Source organism: Oncorhynchus nerka, linkage group LG7, assembly GCF_034236695.1.
Source record: "Oncorhynchus nerka isolate Pitt River linkage group LG7, Oner_Uvic_2.0, whole genome shotgun sequence".
NCBI classification, from domain to species: Eukaryota; Metazoa; Chordata; class Actinopteri; order Salmoniformes; family Salmonidae; genus Oncorhynchus; species Oncorhynchus nerka.
The window spans coordinates 55,951,858-55,974,710 of NC_088402.1; the positions used below are offsets into that span (position 1 = coordinate 55,951,858).

The window sequence follows — 22,853 nt, forward strand, 5'->3', positions numbered from 1 at the left end:
TTGTGAGCTAGCTAGCTCAAAGCCTCTCCTAGGTTCACAAAATGTTCCCTAATTCAGATAATGCATGTCTTGAGCAGGCCAGCGCTTCAAGCCTGCTCAACCCTCTCGCTCCCCCACCCGTAAAATTTAAGTAGCATCTTGCGCCATAGGCTACACTGGTCTGTCCATCACGCATGTAAACAACTAGCTTGCCTGCTGAAGTCATTTCAATGAGCTAAATGTAAAAAATAAAGAAAAGTTTCACAGGTTTAAAAAAGGTTCAGAAATGTATTTTGCTGATGTGGAATGGAATGGAAGAAATTATTTTATTTTTTTGTTGAGAAAAAAACTTTGGTTCCAACCCCTGATTTTAAATTCGCATATTCCATGTCCACTCAGGATCAAAAGGCTGTACAATCAGAAATCTTTTGCTAATTTGACAACCTGAGCAAGTTGCAGCCTGGTTCTCGGATTTCTCCAATCGGTTCGGCGTAATAAGTTAAACATCTACTTTGTAAGTCATTTAAAACATAAGGAACACTGACAATCCGTTCACTGTTCTATTCCAGTCTGCTGTAAGTCTTAAAATGTCCCCTGGGTATAGACTATGAATCAGGGGTGTTCTTCATAGGGTTTTTAGTAATAGGGGCACTCACTAATAGTCATCTTTAAAATGCATTTGCTCTCACACGGTTTCTCTCTACCCCCACTTGATCATCACTCCATCTATTTATTTGTTCTGTGTGCTTGTCTCCTCATGCTCACTGTGTATTAAAACCAACCAAAAGATGCATTCCTATGGCTAAGGGGTTCAGAGAGCTACACCCAATATGGCTTCCTTCTGAACTACCGCAGCTTGTCTCAGGTGAAAGGTCGCCTCAGCCCTCCACTCTGTATGCCCAGACTGTATGGAGTGCAAGAGGAGTATGTCTGTGAGTGAAAGAGAATTTGTGAAATTAGAACAGTCAAAAGCACTTAACTGTTGTGCAAGATGAGTGTGTGTGAGTTTTTCTGAAATTAGGACAGTCTAGAGCACTGTAAAAATCATGTGTTACATGAATACAGATGAGATTCTGTTTTAATAAATATAAGAGCACATTCAGTTGGCTGCAGACATATGATAGTTTGCTGCTCAAAGCATGATACAGCTGAGCTGAAGGTGGAAAAATCCAGTTGTGTTGCACTACAGTATAACAATACTACAGTTTATTACAGGTAAATAAAAAATGTATCATGCAGAGGGTGTACTTATCTAACTCTTGGTTGATAACTTTTTTTCACTTTACTGACATATTCTGAATTGAATGAACACCATTGTCCTGTCAAATAAAATCAAAAGTTTATCCTAAAAAAATTGTCTTCCTCATTAGGTTGTCTTTCATGTTGTTGCCAATGTAGTCCTAATATGGATAATGGATGCATGCTTAAATTACTACAAGAAGCCAACCTGAACGCAGTGATGGTGTTACCATAGCATACATTACACCTTGTTACACACAATGTGGAAATATTGGATTTTATATTCAATATAATTTACATACAGTAAGTCAAAGCGGAGCACTTTGTTGGTGAAGTCCCATGCCCCTATCCAGTTGTTTAGGGAGACAACTCCTTCCAAATGGCTATCTCTGTGGTCTTCTGCTTCCCTGGCCAGTAGAAATGATTCTTGAGGGCAGCCTCATCAGAGAGGTTGCTGAGAGTGTGGTTGTCATCTGTGGTAGGCTGACAGGTCAGGTCATTTCTGTTGAGGTAAAGCAAAGACGTATAGTTTTACATTTAACATTTACATTTAAGTCATTTAGCAGACGCTCTTATCCAGAGCGACTTACAAATTGGGTTTTCATTGAAATCAGTCAGATCAATTCTCCCAACAAGTTATTCAGTAATCTCCTCACTTGCTCACGTCAGTGTTGTTGAAACGGTTTGTTTATCTTTGGCCGCAGTGGTGTCCTCATAGATCTTCAGCATGGCCTCCGTACGGTCGTCTTTCAGCTCCTTAGGCTCTTTCAGTCTGTGGGAACATTGAAAAGGGAACACTTTGTGGTAAACCATGTCTTGCACAGTCACCATGACAGAAAGAAACATCTCAGTCTGTGACCGCTCGTCAGAGTAAATTGTACATTTGCCAAACTATCTTGTTAGTCAAGACATTGTAGTTTGTGATATTGAGTTCCAGTGACTGTGCTCCAGTACCTGGGTTCAAGGCGTTCCTTCACCTTGGCGATGGATCGGATATACGGGCCAATTTGCCTGGCGATGGTGGTCAGATAACTGTTCTCTTGCCTTAGCTGGGTCAGATCATGAAGCTGGGCTGAAACCAGAATGGACACATGCAGTATATAAAACACCAACTTGACCATAGCTATCTCACAGCTAACAGAAAAACAAAATCCCCATTACCTTCATAGATTTCCTGTTCATTTGCAACCCTCTGAAAGGTTGTCTCCCAGACCTATGGTGAAGGATAACAAGATGGAAATGAGCTCTATAGGTAAACCGGGTTACATTAATAAACAATGTTGCGTGAATACCTTTTCATAATCCTAATTCCTAGGGAGTTTTTCTTAGCCACCGTGCTTCTACATCTGCATTGCTTCCTGTTTGGGGTTTTTTGGGCTGGGTTTCTGTACAGCACTTTGTGACATCAGCTGACGTTAAAAGGGCTTTATAAATTTGATCGATCGCTTTAGTGATTCCCACCTCCTCAAACATGGCCCTCATGAGTTCCACTGCAGAGTACTCAGAGGAGATCTGTCTGTCCATCTGCACGGAGGTATCCAGGATGTCTCCCATGGTGTCTGTCTTGATGAGGGAGTGGTGCTTGGTCAGATCCCTGTGGGTCTCCTGCACCTGGTCCTTCAGCTGCTGAATGGACATCTGCAGCGTCTGGAGTCAGGAGAAGGCAAGGTTTTTAATGGTCTACATCAGGGTATAGTAATCAGGGTAGCGCCTTGATTGAAATCAATAGACTATGCATCTCTAATGTATTTCCAATACACACACCAAAACATTGCGTTTGGCTGTGCTAGTCCTCAGTAATATCGTAAGAGCTGTACAGTAACTGAAAAGAGTCGTAGAAGCTCACACCCTGTAGCTGGTCTCATAGTTGCGACAGTGCTCGGTGAAGGGGGTCTCTCCCCCCTCAGCCAGGAGGACCTTGGTGCTGAAATAGCGGTGGGGGGTGGGCTTCCGCACCACGGACGAGCCCAGGGACATGTCACTGATGGCTGGGGAGTGGCAGGGCATGGACAGGGACGACTGTAGGCTGAGGGGACAGTTACACAAAACAATGAATAAATCGATATCTTTACATAAGTTTGGGCATCAGGCACAGGGGGTCCTCATATTTCCGCTGGATATTTTAGAACATGACAAGTGCATACTTGGGAAGTACAAGCATACTGTCTTGAAATTTGAGGTTTCACTCATTGGGAGCACCAATAACATGCTGATGACATGTTCCCTTTGAGCGTGTAGGTCTGCACTATTTCCATATGGTAGGAGTGAAATATGACTCACAGTCCGCTGGCATTGCCCAAACTCAATCCAGTCACACTCCCAGCAATGGACACAGAGCGTCTTTGGCCCAGCAGTAACAGAGACTCAAGGCAACGAGCAAACTCGGACCGATACTCTGTGTTGATCTAAACCAGAAACATAGAATGGGGTGTATATTTGGGATGTGATATGACAAAACATCAGTTGAAAAGGCATATGACAAGAGAGGGTCTTTTCATTAACCGAAAGGTCACTAGTTCGAATCCCCGAGCTGACTAGGTGAAAAATCTGCCGACGTGCCTTTGAACGAGGCACTTTACCCTAATTGATCCAGAGTCACCGTTGATAATGGCCGACTCTGGCCGTGACCCCACTCTCCGAGGGTGTCTCAGGTGGAATTGGGATATTTCCAATTCACACATGCATATTAATACACACGTATACATGTGTGAAGGAGGACAAATATAAGCACCCATCTAATTATTTACCTTACCTTGCTACTCTGAGCTGGTCTCAGTCTGTGTGGAAGTTTGACAATCTTCTTCAGTCTCTCCATCAGTTGCTGGATAACATATATTAAAGTCATTTGCTTCAAAACGGTATTCACAATTGCTAGTATTACATTTCATGTTTTGGTATGTGCTCTTCTGGATTCATGGAACCAGATTGGGCATTATTTATCATACTGTATTGTACATACATATCCCATGTCAAGAAACTCAAACTTGTTGGCTGAACTTAGAAAGGCTGAGCAAGTGACCAGATGAACCTAGAGACAGGAAAGGCAGAGAACATTGGCTTGAGTTGAGCATATTACACCTGCTCAAGATGGGCCATCCGTTTGGATGACAAATGCAACAGAAGCGTCACCACTCCAGGATAGAAAGGCGTGCCATAGACAGGACATTACCTGGAGAGTGGGTAAGAGTGCGGCCAGATGAGACAGCTGTTCTTTGAAGGCTCTCTCTTTCTCCTCATGCTGACTGTTAAAAACAAGAGAGAATCCATTTGAAATGGATCTATTACCGTATCTAACTGGAACAACATACATGATCTTAACCCACGTGTCAATAGCAAGAATCTCATGTGATTATCATCCTTACTCTTTAGCTTGTGTAGCATAAGCCAAGCTTTTCGGGAAACATTTCTGCTACAGGGTTCAAAGTGGTGCCATGCAAGCCTGATGTAGCTAGTTTGACACATTATTATCATTAATTAGGCTTTTATCTAGATTGGTCTGCTGCCATGGATACCTTAATCTCCCAGCAGGATCTATAAATGTGGAACAGGATACATAGGCAGGCATTAGATGAGCCATTAGCCTGTTCAATATCTCTGGGTGCATCCCAAATATCCTGTAGAGTGCGCTACTCTATGGACCCTGGTAAAAAGAAGTGCACTATAAAGGGATAAGGGTGCCATTTGGGATGCAGGTGGTGTCTGTCTGTGGAAAGACTTCCTGCCCTGAGAGTTCATTGAGTTTACAGTGATTTTTAATGGCTATATGCAACCATTGAGGCTGAATCTGTGTGTTCTGTACTCGGATGGCCCATTCAAACAATGACCGGTAAGTACCAAATATTTCACAGTTTCTCTGAGCACAGGCTATACATTACATTATACACATTATTGACTCTGCGCCCAGCAGTGGAGGCTGCTGAAGGAGGACAGCTCATAATAATGGTCGGAACGGCGCAAATGGAATGGCATCAAACACATAGAAACCATGTGTTTGATCTATTTGATATAATTCCATTGATTCCGCTCCAGTCATTACCACGAGCCTGTTCTCTCCAATTAAGGTGCCACCAACCTCCTGTGGCGCCCACCTTTACTTGTTTTCAAGGACGGTAGCCTGAAGTCAAATTCATTCTCACCTTTGAGCTGCTTTCAGGAGAATCTTTTTTCTTTCTGCCAGTTTTTCCTTCAAAAGAGGACAATATTATCTGTGTCAAGATGAAATGATGAAATGAAATGATTTAGACTGCCGAATTAAAACTATTACAATAAAAAATGACATTCATTTCCTCTCAGTGTTAAGTTTGTAAATGAAAAGCACTACTTGAGCATTCCAATTTGATCAAATTTTGCTCTGATGTAAATGTGCAATGTATTGAAATTTCAGCTACTTTAGGAGATAAGACACGAAGGGTGATACCTTGTGGTAGAATAAACTGCAGTCTTAAAACAAAAAAAACATTCAACAATTTTTTAAAGAACATTGATTGATTGAAAAAAAACTCATTGGAATGGAGGGAAATTTCCAGCTTTGAGTTGAGTTGAATGTTTTCAAAATGGCCGATGCCTGTGCCAGCTCACCTGCATGTTGTTGAACAGTGTGCTGATAGCGCTCTCCTCCTCATCCACGTTCTCTCGAACCTCCCTGATCATCGCCTTCAGCATGATGATGGCTTCCCTGGCAGACGTCTGGAGCTCTTTTACCGCCTAGGGGTCAGGGGTCACGTCATGAGAGGGCACTGGACACCACCACATACACACACACCCACCCAACAAACTAAACTAAACTTCACCATGATCCCCCACATGAATTGTCTATTGGTATACTCTACAGCAATATGGAATAAGTAGGTAATACAGAGTTAATGAAGAGAATGCACTCACTATTACAGCTTGGTCCAGCCTTTCACAGCCTTGCATATATGCTGTCTCAATATCAATGCAGTGTGCTCTGCTCTCCCTGAAGGACACACAAAAAGCAATTGCTTAATGGTTGATTTAATTATTTAAGTGATACAATATTGGGGATAGGAGCTGACTGTAACTCACACTTGCATGTCTCTGAAACAGTTGATACACAGCATGGACTTCTTCTCCGTGGAGAACATAATGTATAGCTCGTCATGGAGGGCTGTGGGTAGACAGACAGACAAACAGAGCGAGACAGTCATTACAATGTCATCTCAGAGGAGAGAATATGAGCTGGAGAGCCTTGGATTGAACTTAACCAAACTGTTCTGTGCACATGCTAGTTTATTCATAAAAGGTGTCTAGCTGTATTTGAAGAAGATTGGACTTTAAACACACCACACTTTTTGTGGACCTCCTTTGTGCGTTTGGCAAGGGAGACAATATCATGGCGGGCAAACATTTTGGCCTTGTGGGTTGATTCCCTGCAAGTTCCACACAACGGCTGGCTACAAGTGTTGCAATAGTACATCGCTTCCACATCCTGTCAACACACAAGACCACAAACATATTCAAAAGCTTGTACTGCAGACAGCAACTACAGGTATGAACCAACAATGTTTTTTTCTTCTTCAGGGGGTGGATCAGCTTTAATATTGCGGAGATTGTTTCTTCCATCAATGTAATTGTCTGCATCATTTCCAATCTCCCATATTTTACATACATACATGCATACATACATACATACCCATATACTGTACATATATACAGTGGGGCAAAAAAGTATTTAGTCAGCCACCAATTGTGCAAGTTCTCCCACTTAAAAAGATGAGAGAGGGCTGTAATTTTCATCATAGGTACACTTCAACTATGACAGAAAAAATGAGGGGGAAAAATCCAGAAAATCACATTGTAGGATTTTTAATGAATTTATTTGCAAATTATGGTGGAAAATAAGTATTTGGTCACCTACAAACAAGCAAGATTTCTGGCTCTCACAGACCTGTAACTTCTTCTTTTTTTTTTAACAGTATTTTTATTGGAATTTCACAATTTTCACCCATATTAAGAAATACAACAGAGACAAAGCACACAGAACAAAAACAAGAAAAACAGCACCCACTTTCACATATCTACGCGCATATATATACACATACATACATACACACACATACATACACACACACACATACATATACCCATGCATATACACACACATACGCATACATACGCGCACGCACACACACACCCATACATACGTACACCATTTTCCTCTTCCCGCTCGGTGCTTCTCTCACCCCATCACCATCATTGCGTCTCTCAATACATACATTTTAAACAAACTTACAAACAGAAATTAAACAAGAAAGCTCAGTTTAAACCAAGAGGTTAGGTTCCACACATGGAACGTACAGTGTAGATCTGAAATACATAGATCCCCGCCATTCTAAGAGAATCCTTGCAGCATAATAGCTGATACCTCAGGTTCTAGGTAATTTAGATAAGGTTCCCATACTTTGTAGAACTGGTCTGTTTTAGAATGCAATGTACATGTCAGATATTCCAGAGGCACCCATTCAATAGTATCCCACCCATAGTATCTTATGCCAATCTTTAATAGAAGGAACCTTATCACTAATCCACTGTAAAAGGATGTTTTTCCTCGCTGCGAAGGTAAGGATGTTGTAAAGCCTCCTTTTACCCACAGAAGTAACATGCCTACTAGGGAGACCTAACAGTAAAGAAACTGGGTCCAATTCTAGATCAACCCCTAGGATCTTTTCAATTTCTTGCAGAACACCAGACCAGTATCTTTGTATTTTGGTACATGACCATAAACAATGTGTTAGGGTGCCTGTATCAGTTTTGCATTTAAGACACTGAGGGGAAGAGGAAGTGGGGCTAAAACCATGTCTGCGATTTGGGGATATATGCAATCTGTGTATTATTCTTAATTGGATTGCTCTAGTACGATTACATATAGATATTGTTTTTGCATATCTCCAAATGTCCTCCCACATCTCTTCGTCAATAGTAACAGACAATTCTTTCTCCCACACTTGTTTCACCCTCTGTATGTTGATAGCAGAAAGGGACCTTAAAGTATCATAAAACAGACTTACAGACATTTTCCTTTGTGGGAAAAAAAGCATTCTTTCAATGACAGACACATCAGGGTTACCAATTAAGGTGGTGCTCTTCAGAATATAATGTCTTACTTGTAGGAAGCGGAAAACGTCCTGCTTTGGGAGTCGATATTTCTCGACCATCTGCTCAAATGACAACAAAATCTTATCAGCAAATAAGTCATTTAGCCTGCGTATGCCCTTATTAAGCCATAAATTAAAGCCAGCATCCAGTAATCCTGGACTGAAATCTGGGTTGTTAAGAATTGGGGTAAGAGCAGAGGTTAGTTTGGACCTTCCCAGGAAGCGTTGAACTGACCTCCATACTTTGAGTGTGTTAAGTGTAACGGGATTATTGCAGTGATCTTCTACAGACTTGAAACTTCTGAAAAATAAAAGATCCTGTAAGGGGTATTTTGAAAGAGAAGTCTCAATGTCTAACCAAATAGAGGAGTCATCATTTGTGATCCAGTCAGAAATATAACAAAGGTGGGCACACCATTGATAGAACCTGATATTGGGCAGGTCCAAGCCGCCCATAGAACTTGGCAGCTGCAGTATTGCCATCTTAAGTCTTGGCTTGCGTTTACTCCATATAAAGGAACTTAGCCATCCATTTACATCCTTTATTACCTTATTGGAGAGTAATACTGGGATCATTTGGATTGGGTAAATGGGTAAAGTAGTCTGGACAAGTGGGAGGCAGAATATCTGTTTACATATGTAAAAGACAAACCTGTTTGTCTTGTTTGTGGAGTCAACGTGGCTGTAAGTAAGGAGTACAACATTATACGACACTATGAAACGAAACACCATGACAAATACAAGGACCTGGACATGACTCAAAGGAGCCAGAAAGTAGAGGAGATGAAAAGAAGTTTGGTTTCACAACAGAATATGTTTAAAAAAGCCACATCACAAAGCGAGGCTGCTGTAAAGGCTAGTTATATAGTGGCAGCAGAGATCGCAAAATCAGCCCGGCCCTTTAATGAGGGAGAGTTCATGAAAAAGTGCATGATGAAGGTTTGTGACCTCGTATGCCCAGAGAAAAAACAAGCATTTTCAAACGTGAGCCTGAGCAGGAACACAGTAGCTGATCGCACATGTGATCTTGCCACCAATCTGTATGACCAGCTGATGGAAAAGGGAAAAGATTTTGTTGCGTTCTCCCTCGCTGTGGATGAGAGCTGCGACGCATCTGATACTGCTCAGCTGTCAGTCTTCATCCATGGAGTGGACTCAAATCTGTGTGTTACGGAGGAGCTATTAGGATTCAAATCAATGCATGGCACAACCACAGGAAAGGAAATCTTTGAGGAGGTTTCCAAATGTGTAACTGAAATAAAGCTGCCGTGGGATAAACTCGTTGGATTAACGACAGGTGGTGCGCCAGCGATGTGCGGTAAAAAGAGTGGACTGGTGGGCATGGTTCGGGAGAAGATGCGGGAAGAGAACTGTGCAGGTGAGCTAACTGTTTACCACTGCATCATACATCAGGAAGCACTGTGTGCCAAAGCCCTAAAGATGGAACATGTTATGACCACAGTAACACAGGTAGTTAACTTTATAAGAGCCAAAGGTCTAAATCACCGCCAGTTTAAATCTTTTCTGGAGGAGTGTGGTTCAGAATACGCAGACGTGCCGTATCACACAGAGGTGAGATGGCTAAGCAGAGGAAAAGTACTGAACAGATGTTTCGAGCTGCGTGAGGAAATATGTCAATTCCTGGAAACCAAAGGGAAGGATACAGCAGAGCTCCGGGAGCAAAAGTTCCTGTGTGAGCTGGCCTTTCTCTGTGACATCTCGAGCCATCTCGATGTGCTGAACCTGCAGCTGCAGGGGCGGGGGCGCATCATCACAGACATGTACGCTGCAGTGAGGGCCTTCAAAACTAAACTGTGCCTGTGGGAGAATCAGATGCTGCAAGGAAACCCTTGCCATTTTCCCTGCTGCCAATCCATAAAAGCGCAGATCTCTACCGCCGTGTTCCCATGCGCACAGTTTGCTGAAAAACTCAGTGTTCTCGCCGCTGAGTTTAGCCGGCGATTTGCCGACTTCGATGCCCAGAAATGCAAGTTTGAACTGCTTAGTAATCCCTTCGCAGTTGATGTGGAAAATGCACCAACCAACATCCAAATGGAGCTGATTGAACTCCAGTGCAACGACACGCTGAAGTCAAAGTATGATGCTGTGGGCGCCACACAGTTTCCACGGTTCATCCCTGACACAATGCCTCAGCTCCGCATCCAAGCTGCTCAGATGCTCTCCATGTTCGGCAGCACTTATCTATGCGAGCAACTTTTCTCCTCGATGAAGATGACCAAAACAACTCACAGGAGACGTCTGACTGATGAACATCTTCGCTCGATACTGAGGATTTCTTCAGCTCAGAGCTTGAGCCCAGACATTGATGAACTAGCATCCAAGAAGAGATGCCAGGTATCTGGCTTGGGCACATCAGATTAGACCAGTGTGCAATAATTAACGTTTTCTTTATGCACTTTATCTTGCTACAAGGCATGGGCTTGAATGGTTGATTTATTTATTATCATTTTATTTGTAAAATTATTAGCCAGTGGAAAAAGTTTATTTTGGTATTTAAATCAGAAGGCTGCAAATAGAAAAGAGGCATACAATTTTTATTTAAATTTTATTTATTTAATAAATGAATGCCATTGATGTGTTTTTTCATTTGAAATTCGATTTTGCATGTCTCCACTATTAAATGATATATTGTATGGTAATAAGTGATGCTTGTTCCATATTCAATGTTAAAGCAAAACTTGTTTGGGTCCATATTAAAAGGTTAATTTGTTCAATGTTGGCCCGTGACTTTGTTCAGGTTTTACATTTTGGCCCACTGGGTATTTGAGTTTGACACCCCTGCTTTATATGTATGGAAAAGAAAATCAATAGAAGAAGATTGAGGCTCTTCCACCTAAAACCAAGCCTGGGTACCAATATGGATTCACACATATCTCAGCCTGAGCTATAGGGGCTATTACTTTAGCAAGAAAAATAATAAAAGATACGAATATTACTGAGCCGGAGTACGTGAGGACTCACACCACTGTTTCATGATCAGATTCAACCAAAAATAAACAAAGTTATTCAATGCTGTGGAGGTGCAGCTTAAAGTTATTTACCCGAGAGAGTCAATAAACGCAGCAGCCTCTTCAGGTGTGTAGAGCTTTTTAGGTGATCCGTTGACCATAATCTTCAATGTGGCCGGGTACAACAGTGCGTAGTCCATCTTCATTCTCCTGAGTCGAGTCTTCGCCTCATCAAACGCTTTGCGTCTTCGTACAACCGCTGTGGAATAATCATTGAAGAATGAGACCTTTGGACCTTTATGTTGACTACCATCAGAGCCGATGTTTCTAGCCGCATCCATGACGCGCTGCTTGTCGGTGAAGTTGTGGAGCTTTATAACCACCGGCTGTGGGCGCTGATTGGGACCGGGTATCGGTGCTTGAGAGCGATCTGCTCTATCCAGCTTCACACGACCAGCCTTAGTGTCCATTTGTAGGTAACCAGGGATCCATTCCTCAAAGAATTTTACTGAACGTGTCCCTTCAGAATTTTCCGGGAGTCCCACAACACGAATATTGCATCTGCGTCCTCGATTATCCAAGTCGTCAATGTGCTCCGCCATTTCGCGCACCTGTTTCTCAAGTGCTTTTATCTTAGCGTCCATAGATGTAGTTGAAGTTTCCACTGCAGCAATTCTTCCTTCCGCCTCAACAACACGTTTCACAACCCTCTGTATTTCAGATGAATGGCCTGCTATTGCTTCCAAGACCATTCTTATCTTAGCATCAATCACTTTAGTAATGTTATCAGTCATCTTTTGAATCATCAGGTCCATTGTGCCTGGATCCGCAATGGTGTTAGTTTCGCTAACGTTAGCTAGCTCCTCATGCACATCCACAGGGGTGGTGGTTTTGGTCGACTTCTTAGTAGTTCTATTGGGCATGTTGTCGGAGATTTTTGCGAAATAGTCGTCAAGACTCATTATATGGTAACTTATTTAGCCAATTCTACCACTTTTTCAAGCTAGGAGATTAATGTAAGAATATAAATTTACGAATGCCACGAGAGCTCGCTGAAACACCGTGTTCTCTCTACGGCGCCATTTTGTCCCCCCCGCAACTTCTTCTTTAAGAGGATCCTCTGTCCTCCATTCGTTACCTGTATTAATGGCACCTGTATGACCTTGTTATCAGTATAAAAGACCACAACCTCAAACAGTCACACTCCAAACTCCACTATGGCCAAGACCAAAGAGCTGTCAAAGGACACCAGAAACAAAATTGTAGACCTGCACCAGGCTGGGAAGACTGAATCTGCAATAGGTAAGCAGCTTGGTTTGAAGAAATCAACTGTGGGAGCAATTATTAGGAAATGGAAGACATACAAGACCACTGATAATCTCCCTCGATCTGGGGCTCCACGCAAGATCTCACCCCGTGGGGTCAAAATGATCACAAGAACTGTGAGCAAAAATCCCAGAACCACACAGGGGGAGCTAGTGAATATATTACCTTTATTTTACTAGGCAAGTCAGTTAAAAACAAATTATTATTTTCAATGACGGCCTAGGAACAGTGGGTTAACTGCCTGTTCAGGGGCAGAACGACAGATTTGTACCTTGTCAGCTCGGGGATTTGAACTTGCAACCTTTCGGTTACTAGTCCAACTACTAGTCCAACGCTCTAACCACTAGGCTACCCTGCCGCAGAGAGCTGGGACCAAAGTAACAAAGCCTACCATCAGCAAGGGCATTGAAGATGAAACGTGGCTGGGTCTTTCAGCATGACAATGATCCCAAACACACTGCCCGGGCAACGAAGGAGTGGCTTCGTAAGAAGCATTTCAAGGTCCTGGAGTGGCCTAGCCAGTCTCCAGATCTTAACCCCATAGAAAATCTTTGGAGGGAGTTGAAAGTCCGTGTTGCCCAGCAACAGCCCCAAAACATCACTGCTCTAGAGGAGATCTGCATGGAGGAATGGGACAAAATACCAGCAACAGTGTGTGAAAACCTTGTGAAGACTGACAGAAAACGTTTGACCTCTGTCATTGCCAACAAAGGGTATATAACAAAGTATTGACATAAACTTTTGTTATTGACCAAATACTTATTTTCCACCATAATTTGCAAATAAATTCATTAAAAAATCCTACAATGTGATTTTCTGGATTTTTTTTCTCATTTTATCTGTCATAGTTGAAGTGTACCTATGATGAGAATTACAGGCCTCTCTCATCTTTTTAAGTGGGAGAACTTGCACAATTGGTGGCTGACTAAATACTTTTTTGCCCCACTGTATATTACATATACACATACATATATACACACATACACACTTTTTTTTAGAATATATCTTTATTATTCTCTTCAAACCCTACCACCCCTCCCCCAATTGGAGTAAACTAATAAACAATAACACTACATTCAGTTTATACATACTATACACATTTTACAGACACAATCTATTTTACAATAGTTATATTTTGTTTGTTTTTAGTCCTGGCCTTCCTCTATTTCTGATGTCGATCCAGTTTGATTTCTATTTGTAACTGTGGTATTTCACAAAATTTCTGAACCTATATACATTTTACAGACCCCGTATGTTTTAAATTGGTTATCTTGTTGTTATTAGTCCCACCCTTTAGCTCCATTCAACCCCTCCAATCTATCTCTTAACCCCATCCATTTAGAATTTCTATTTGCCATATATTTTCAACTGTGCTGTGATGCTTCATAAAACTACTGAACCTTTCTATTCTCATAGCTTCTACAGATTGTAAAATAATGATAACATTTTAGCAAAAATAATGATTATATTATTGATCGATTGACTATGACTTTTCAAATCACCCAGTATTGCTGTCTGCAGTGTTAGTTCTGGGTAAATGTTGCAATTCTTCAGCCATTCCTTGACCTGTGACGAAATACAAGGTACATATGGACAGTACCAAAATAAATGATCTAATGACTCTGCCTCGTCACAGCAAAATCTGCAGAGCTGGGAAGATTGTATCTCCCATAAATATAAAACATTCAATTGGTTGCAAGAATTTTGTATAAAATAACTTAAATTGAAAAATTCTAAGTTTTGAATCTGGCGTCGTTTTGCGTGTCAATTCATGTTTTGCGTGTCAATGTGCCATGGAATCGGTACATCAAAAATGTCTTCCCAACTATTTTGCAACTTATATGGCAGAGTTGTCAATTTTTTGGTCCTTAAATTAAATTGATATGTATTTACTTTTTCCCCCTTCTACTTGCCTCTTCCATTTTTGTGGTAATGCTGCAATTAGTTGGTTGTAATTTTGGGTAGAGCAGACATTTCCATATGTATGTGTTAGCTGCATGTGTGACATAACTCCACTAGTCCTATTTATGATCTAATTTACAAAGATTATACCTACAATTTTTTTTTGTGTATTTGAGTTTAACCACAATATTTGTTGTATTATTTGTTCTGTCTTTTCAGGTCGATTAAACTGAAATTGCAACCAACTTTCTAAGGCTTGTTTAAAAAATAACAATATTTTGGAGATTATTTAGTTTTCAAATAACCGAAAGTGAGCATTTGTAATCTGAATAAAGGTCCACTTGGCCATGCTGCTGCTCTAGTTTCAACTGTTCTGCCTTACCATGCTGGTCATTTATGAACATTTGAACATCTTGGCCACGTTCTGTTATAATCTCCACCCGGCACAGCCAGAAGAGGACTGGCCACCCCACATATGCTCTCTCTAATTCTCTCTTTCTTTCTCTCTCTCGGAGGACCTGAGCCCTAGGACCGTGCCCCAGGACTACCTGACATGATGACTCATTGCTGTCCCCAGTCCACCTGACTGTGCTGCTGCTCCAGTTTCAACTGTTCTGCCTTATTATTATTCGACCATGCTGGTCATTTATGAACATTTGAACATCTTGGTCATGTTCTGTTATAATCTCTACCCGGCACAGCCAGAAGAGGACTGGCCACCCCACATAGCCTGGTTCCTCTCTAGGTTTCTTCCTAGGTTTTGGCCTTTCTAGGGAGTTTTTCCTAGCCACCGTGCTTTTACACCTGCATTGTTTGCTGTTTGGGGTTTTAGGCTGGGTTTCTGTACAGCACTTTGAGATATCAGCTGATGTACGAAGGGCTATATAAATAAATTTGATTTGATTTGATTTGAATAAAGGGAAAAAGGCCATTCTTGAACATGGGGTGAGACATTCTTACTAATTTACGAGAGAACCATTTAAGATTTAAGTATATCTTTCCTATGACTGATGCCTTTAGTGAGAGGTTTAATGCTTTAATATTTAATCATTTCTGCCCTCCAAAATCATATTCTTTATATAAATAGGCCCTTTTAATTTTGTATGGCTTGCCATTCCAAGTCAAATGGAATATTTTTTGTTCATATAATTTAAAAAGCAGGTCACTAGGTGTAGGCAAAAACCATAAGCAAATAGGTAAACAGTGATATGACTAAAGAGTTAATTAGGGTGATTTTTGCACAAATAGACCATGGTAGCAAGATCTTATCTATTTTTGCTAACTTTCTATTAAAATGTATTGGAGAGAGATCATTTCTTTCTTTCGGGATATGTATCTCGAGTATGTCCACATCCCTGTCAGACCATTTTATTGGTAAACTACACGTTAAGGCAAAAGACCCAATACATAATATAGTACACTTATCATCATTTGGTTTTAAACCAGAGAGTTTAGAAAAAGTATCTAGACCCTCTATGAGGCTGTGGAGGGGTTCTAATTGTGGTTTTAAAAGAAAACATGAATCATCAGCGTACAATGACACCTTTGTTTTTAAGCCACGGATTTCTAATCCCTTAATATAATTGTTGGATCTCATTTTAACAGCTAACATTTCGATGTCAATAATAAATTGATATGCCGATAGTGGATAACCTTGTTTTACTCCTCTTGACAGTTTAAAACTTTCTGAGATGTAGCCATTATTTACTATTTTACACCTAGGGTTACTATACATAACTTTATCCCATTTTATAAGAGATTCTCCAAAATTAAATATTCCAGGCATTTATATATAAAGTCCAGTCATACTTTATCAAAAGACTTTTCAAAATCAGCTATGAAAACCAGGCTTGGTTTCCCGAATATTTCATAGTATACTATTATTTCCAGTACTTGTCTTATATTATCTCCAATGTATCATCCATGATTAGGATGAATAATATCTGACAACACCTTTTTAACTCTATGCGCCAAGCATTTTGCTAGGATTTTTTTTATCACAACACTGAAGTGTAAGAGGCCTCCAATTTTTTAAATGGACTGGATCTATATATATACCACTTGGATCCTGTTTCAGTATTAATGAAATCAGACCTTCTTGTTGCGTGTCCGTTAATCTACCGTTTATATAGGAGTGGTTAAAACATGCTAATAATGCTCCTCTGAATATATTTTTAAAAGTGTGTTATACTTCCTCTGGTATGCCATCCAGTCCTAGAGTTTCCTGGATTGAAAGGCTTTAATTGCATCAAGAAGTTCCTCCTCTGTAATTTGGCCTTCACATGAGTCCTTCTGTACAGATGTTAATTCTACATTATTAATAGGAAAAAAATCCATACAATTAGCTTTGGTTAGTGGAGATGGAGGAATATTATTAAAGTACTTTACTTCCTCTTTCAAAATATTCTTCGGTGAATCATGCGTGACTCCATCATTAGTAACCAGTTTCAATACATTTTTTGGGGTAGTATTTCCATGTTGAAGATTGAAAAAGAATTTGGTGCATTTTTCCCCATATACACTGGATCTTTCTTTTGAATAAGTTCCTCCATTTCTTTTTGTTTTTCCTCTAACTTATTCTGTGCCTCTATGGTGCAGTTTTTATTGCTATCTAACTGTACTCGTACTCTTTCAATTTCCTTTGTTATTAATATGGTCTCTTTTGACCTAAATTGCTTTTATTTTATAGATGAGTACTGAATTGCATGGCCTCTAAAGGCACATTTAAAAGTGTCCCATACAATAAGGGGATCTGCTGTACCTATGTTATGTCAGGAAAAAGTATGTTATAAATTTGTCTGTCCTAGTTAAAAACAAGTTATCATCCAGTAGGCTTTGATTACATTTCCAATATCCTCGCCCACATGGAAATTCTGTAAGAGTAATATATATACGCCAATTATGGGATCATCCAAACCTGTGTTTGTTAGGAGAATTTTTGCATATATGGCTAAGGTTCAAATAAATCATTCAGTTAATAAAATCTTAATACCTGCTTCTTGCACTCCAGATCACAGTTGGAACACTGAACAGTCTCCTCACAGTCAGTAGAGTTATCCACCAGGAATTTGAGCAGGCGGTCCTCCTGGGGTAAGGCACTTAGGCCTTTGACAATGGACTGTTGTCTGCACCAAAACCAAGAGTGGTTACATAAAATTTACAAATAGGATCCAACACATTTAGCTACTAACAATCTTAAAGTGAAGAGATCCCTGAAAAGTAAATGGAAACAAACTAATATATTTCAAAGTGATTGTGTTTTGCAGTTTTACCCTTTGTTCTGTGTGGGTTGGATATCTTATGCTACAGCTGTTGAACTATTGTCCTCATGTAGGCTATTGCCTCTCCCATTACCAAGTATTCACCTAGTCTTCACGGCAACACAGCCGCAAATAGCATCGCTCTGAATTCTGATTACACAAGGTAATGTCAATGACAAGAATAGCAACAACTACACTATTGCTTTATAACAGTGTGATTTCCCATGTCATTCATTTAATGAATGTCACAAACAAACAGTTTGCTTAAAGCAAATTTCCTTTGTTTAAAGGGGGCTAGATTATTGACTAGGCATGTCCTACACTTAGTATGGTCCATTGTAGCCTCTCACCCTTACATAAGAAGACCTCCAATGAATACTTAATCTCAAATCTACAGGCTGTCATAGAAAGCAAAGAATGTATCCTTTATTACAGAGCATGTACTAGTTGAGCTTCATGTGACTCAGGCAAAAATAAACTCATAGGCGTCCTGGAAATACCACCACAATCTCATCTAAACTAGTTTGTACTTACATTACCATATCCATATCCACAGTACTGCATAATGACAACACTGTTACATAATACAGTCCTGGAGGGCACAGCAATTAACGTAATCTGAGCCCAGAGGGATCAATCATTCAAATGTCAAGGTGTCCAAATTCTCTTTATCTTCTTACTGAGAGTTGCCAGCTATCTAGGACCAAGCTGTTCTCAATGCCAGGCAGGATGAAACAAAGGCAGGATTTACACTGCAGCTGTCTATTTCCCCCATATAATCCCGTAAGACTTTCATCCTGGCACTACTAACTGGAGAGGCTATGTTGTTCTAGGTATCTTTTAGTGTACACGCATCAATGATAAATACTTCAGCCCTTCCAATGACAACAGGCATGATGTAGAAAATGGAGTTGAAGAGTCCATGGGACATTTCACTACAAAAACTATTGATATGATAAAGTAAGCCTAGAACAAGTTTGCCTTGTCCGAGCCAGAACTGCCCATAGGGGCACGAGCCTATCTCCTGTTTCTGTAGCATGAGGCAGCTTAAACTACCGTACAGTGCCTTGCAGAAGTATTCAGGAGTACAGATCAGGGTTGGGTTATTAAAAAAAATATCTGAAACTTTGAACATCCCACAGAGCATCATTAATTCATTATTAAAAAATGGAATGAATATGGCACCACAACAAACCTGCCAAGAGAGGGCCGCCCACCAAAACTCACGGACCAGGCAGGGAGGGCATTAATCAGAGAGGCAACAAAGAGACCAAAGATAACCTTGAAGGAGCTGCAAAGCTCCACAGTGGAGATTGGAGTATCTGTCCATAGGACCACTTTAAGCCGTACACTCCACAGAGCTGGGCTTTACGGAAGAGTGGCCAGAAAAAAGCCATTTCTTAAAGAAAAAAATAAGCAAACACATTTGGTGCTCGCCAAAAGGCATGTGGGAGACTCCCCAAACATATGGAAGAAGGTACTCTGGTCAGATGAGTCTAAAATTGAGCTTTTTAGCCATCAAGGAAAATGCTATGTCCGGTGCAAACCCAACACCTCTCATCTCCCCGAGAACACCATCCCCACAGGGAAGCATGATGGTGGCATCATTATGCTGTGGGGATGTTTTTCATCGGCAGGGACAGGGAAATTATTGAGGGAAACCTGTTTGTCTTCCAGAGATTTGAGACTTGGACAGGGGTTCACCTTCCAGCAGGACAATGACCCTAAGCATACTGCTAAAGCAACACTCGAGTGGTTTAAGGAGAAAAATGTAAATGTCTTGGAACGGCCTAGTCAAAGCCCAGACCTGAGAATCTGTGGTATGACTTAAAGATTGCTGTACACCAGTGGAACCCATCCAACCTGAAGGGGCTGGAGAAGTTTTGCCTTGAAGAATGGGCAAACATTCCAGTGGCTAGATGTGCCAAGCTTATAGAGACATATCCCAAGAGACTTGCAGCTGTAAGTGATGCAAAAGATGGCTCTACAAAGTATTAACTTTGGGGGGGTGAATAGTTACACACTCTCTAGTTTTCATTTTTTTTGTCTTAGTTTTTGTTTGTTTCACAAGAAAAAATATTTTGCATCTTCAAAGTGGTAGGCATGTTGTGTAAATCAAATGATACAAACCCCCCAAAAATCCATATTAATTCCAGGTTGTAAAGGCAATAAAATAGGAAAAATGCCAAGGGGGTGAATACTTTCACAAGCCATTGTACATGTACATGCCCTGGATGCTAGTCTGTTCCAGGGCCTTACCCCTAATCCATCTCCTTAATGCTGAGTGACAGGCATTGAGGCATCAGGTCCCATTGGGACAGTCCTTGGTATGACTCGACTGTGGAACAAACCCCCAACTTTCCAATCTTAGGGCTTAAACGTTAACCACAAAGCCACTGAGTTGGTCATTGATATGATAAATCAAAGCTAATTTGTTCCATAAGAACTTCAAATACCTAGTCTGGACACACGTACTCATTCAAGGGTTTTTCTTTATTTTTTACTATTTTCTACATTGTAGAATAATAGTAAAGACATCAAAACTATGAAATAACACATGGAATAATGTAGTAACCAAAAATATATATTTTATATTTGAGATTCTTCGAAGTAGCCACCCTTCGCCTTGATGACGGCTTTGCACGCGCTTGGCATTCGCTCAACCAGCTTCATGAGGAAGTCACCTGGAATGCATTTCAATTAACAGGTGTGCCTTGTTAAAAGTTATTTTGTGGAATTTTATTCAGTCTTAATGCGTTTGAGCCAATCAGTTGTGTTGTGACAAAGTAGGGGTGGTATCTAGAAGATAGCCCTATTTGGTAAAATACCAAGTCCATATTATGTCAAGAACAGCTCAAATAAGCAAAGAGAAACGACAGTCCATCAATACTTTAAGACATGAAGGTCAGTCAATCCAGAAAATATCAAGAACTTTGAAGGTTTCTTCAAGTGCAGTCGCAAAAACCATCAAGCACGGTCTGATGAGCCAATTTTTTTATTTTGGTTCCAACCGCCTGTCACACACTGATCTGTTTCACCTGTCTTTGTGCTTGTCTCCACCCCGCTCCAGGTGTCGACCATCTTCCCCATTATCCCCAGTGTATTTATACCTGTGTTCTCTGTCTGTTGCCAGTTAATTTTAAAGCCTACCAGCGATTTCCCCCTTGCTCCTGTCTTTTTCTATAGTTCCAAATTTGTTCTATAGTTCCAAAATGTTTTCAAATTTTTCCCAGTTTTGACCATTCTGCCTGCCCTAACCCTGAGCCTGCCTGCCGTTCTGTACCTTGTCACTCCGCCCTGGATTATTGACGTCTGCCTGCCCTGACCCTGAGACTGCCTGCCGTTCTGTCCCTTTGACTCTGATCTGGATTACTGACCTGCCCTTGACCTGTCGTTTTGCCTGCCCCTGCTCTAGTAATAAACTTTTGTTATTTTGACACTGCATCCGGGTCTTCCCTAAAGCGCGATACCGCCGTGTCTTTGTGAGTCACAGAGTAGGTGAACAGATGATCTCCCCATGTGTGGTTTCCACTGTGAAGCATGGAGGAGGAGGAGTGATTGTGTGGGGGTGCTTTGCTGGTGATACTGTCAGTGATTTATTTAGTATTCAAGGCACACTTAACCAGCCTGGCTACCACAGTACTCTGCAGCGATACGCCATCACATCTGGTTTGGCTTAGTGGGACTATCATTTGTTTTTCAACAGGACAATGACCCAACACACCTCCGGGCTGTGTAAGGGCTATTTGACCAAGAAGGAGAGTGATGGAGTGCTGCATCAGATGACCTGGCCTCCACAATCACCTGACCTCAACCCAATTGAGATGGTTTGGGATGAGTTAGACCGCAGAGTGAAGGAAAAGCAGCCAACAAGTGCTCAGCATTTGTGGAAACTCCTTCAATACTGTTGGAAAAGCATTCCAGTTGAAGCTGGTTGAGAAAATGCCTAGGGTGTCATCAAGGCAAAGGGTGGCTACTTTGAAGAATCTAAAATCTACACTTTTTGGTTACTACATGATTCCATATGTGTTATTTTATTGTGTTGATGTCTTCACTATTATTCTACAATATTGAAAATATAAAAAATAAAGAAAAACCCTTGAATGAGTAGGTTTGTCCAAACTTTTGACTGGTACTGTTTTTCATGATTTATGCCATCCAGTAAATCAATGGAATGCCCATTCTTACTTACCCACAGAGGGGGCAGGAGAGTCTGCCTTCCACTGCCCTGCCACGCAGACAACTGGCGCAAAATGTGTGGTAACAATCCAGTAGACAGGGGTGTTCGTACTGCTCATGGCACAAGTGGCATACCAAGGGGTGGCAGTTGGCACTGTCTGGGTCATATAGGTTCTCCAAAGGGCAGAAGATTCCTCCAGACATCTGTAAAAACAACACAGGAAAGCCCATCAGAGTGATGCTGATCTATGTTAGTGACATTTGAGCGAATTAGTGAAAATGCACGTTTCAACAGACACCCTAATCATTCCATGATGTATCAACTGTGATATACTGTTACAAACACATCATATAATTGAAAGTATTCCAGGGAAGTCAAAATTCAATCAGTACTCCCAACCTTCAACTCCATGGCAGTACATTAAAGTACATTCCTTTTAAGCATATACTTAATGAATGAGCCAAGCAGCAGATACTTAATAATATAAGAATATGGAAGTAAAGCTGAACCATTACCTTATTGCTTGCTGCCTTAGCTGCTGTCCCAAGCAGGAATGACAGATATGTGGAGGGTCTTTGAGTGTGTGTGGAGGGGATGCAGTGCCGGCCCTGACGTCAAGACAGGGTACTCAGTGGGTATAGGAGGAGGTGTGATCATAGCACGGCAGTACTGGATGACAACAGAGTAACCAGACACCACTCATCTGTCAACAGGTGACCAAAATACATTACTCTCTCTAATCCCTCTATTTCCCCCACTGCAGCCTCCAATGACTCCTGTCAAACGTCATGCATTGGTTGCTAATTCAGAATGGAACAATAAAGGGGACAATTGAGCAATGAATATTAGTTTTGGAAATAGCATACAGTTGAAGTCGGAAGTT

The 22,853-nt window shown here is 41.0% G+C and overlaps 1 protein-coding gene and 1 long non-coding RNA gene across 3 annotated transcripts; one reads left to right on the top strand and one right to left on the bottom strand.

The window, feature by feature from the left end:
• Nucleotides 1-286: 286 nt before the first annotated feature.
• Nucleotides 287-22,774, bottom strand: rnf207b (ring finger protein 207b). Of its 2 annotated transcripts, none has more exons than XM_029664157.2 (18): nucleotides 22,486-22,700; nucleotides 21,983-22,173; nucleotides 17,523-17,655; nucleotides 6,523-6,667; nucleotides 6,265-6,346; nucleotides 6,100-6,175; nucleotides 5,797-5,922; nucleotides 5,355-5,401; nucleotides 4,388-4,460; nucleotides 4,178-4,246; nucleotides 3,971-4,039; nucleotides 3,499-3,623; nucleotides 3,067-3,244; nucleotides 2,680-2,865; nucleotides 2,380-2,431; nucleotides 2,173-2,290; nucleotides 1,883-1,990; nucleotides 287-1,720 (listed from the first exon to the last, which is right to left on the bottom strand). In XM_029664157.2, exons 2-18 carry the CDS (start codon nucleotides 22,171-22,173, stop codon nucleotides 1,576-1,578), a joined length of 1,923 nt encoding a protein of 640 aa, XP_029520017.2. In that variant the 5' UTR covers nucleotides 22,486-22,700; the 3' UTR covers nucleotides 287-1,575. The 2 variants fall into 2 exon arrangements, with proteins under 2 accessions (XP_029520017.2, XP_064876720.1); XM_065020648.1 differs by having other exon boundaries at nucleotides 1,633-1,720; nucleotides 1,875-1,990; nucleotides 22,486-22,774.
• Nucleotides 6,664-15,469, top strand: LOC135572529 (uncharacterized). The gene is made up of 2 exons (XR_010464371.1): nucleotides 6,664-6,727; nucleotides 15,046-15,469. It is a non-coding gene; the product is annotated as an uncharacterized LOC135572529 (long non-coding RNA).
• Nucleotides 22,775-22,853: the final 79 nt, after the last annotated feature.

Coding starts and splice junctions, on each gene's coding strand:
- rnf207b (XM_029664157.2), bottom strand. CDS start 22,173: ATGTCTGGAGGAATCTTCTGCCCTTTGGAGAACCTATATGACCCAGAC. Junction 4,247..4,387: donor CACTCTTACCCACTCTCCAG/GTAATGTCCTGT, acceptor TCCTGTCTCTAG/GTTCATCTGGTCACTTGCTC. Junction 4,040..4,177: donor AGTTTCTTGACATGGGATAT/GTATGTACAATA, acceptor TATGTTATCCAG/CAACTGATGGAGAGACTGAA.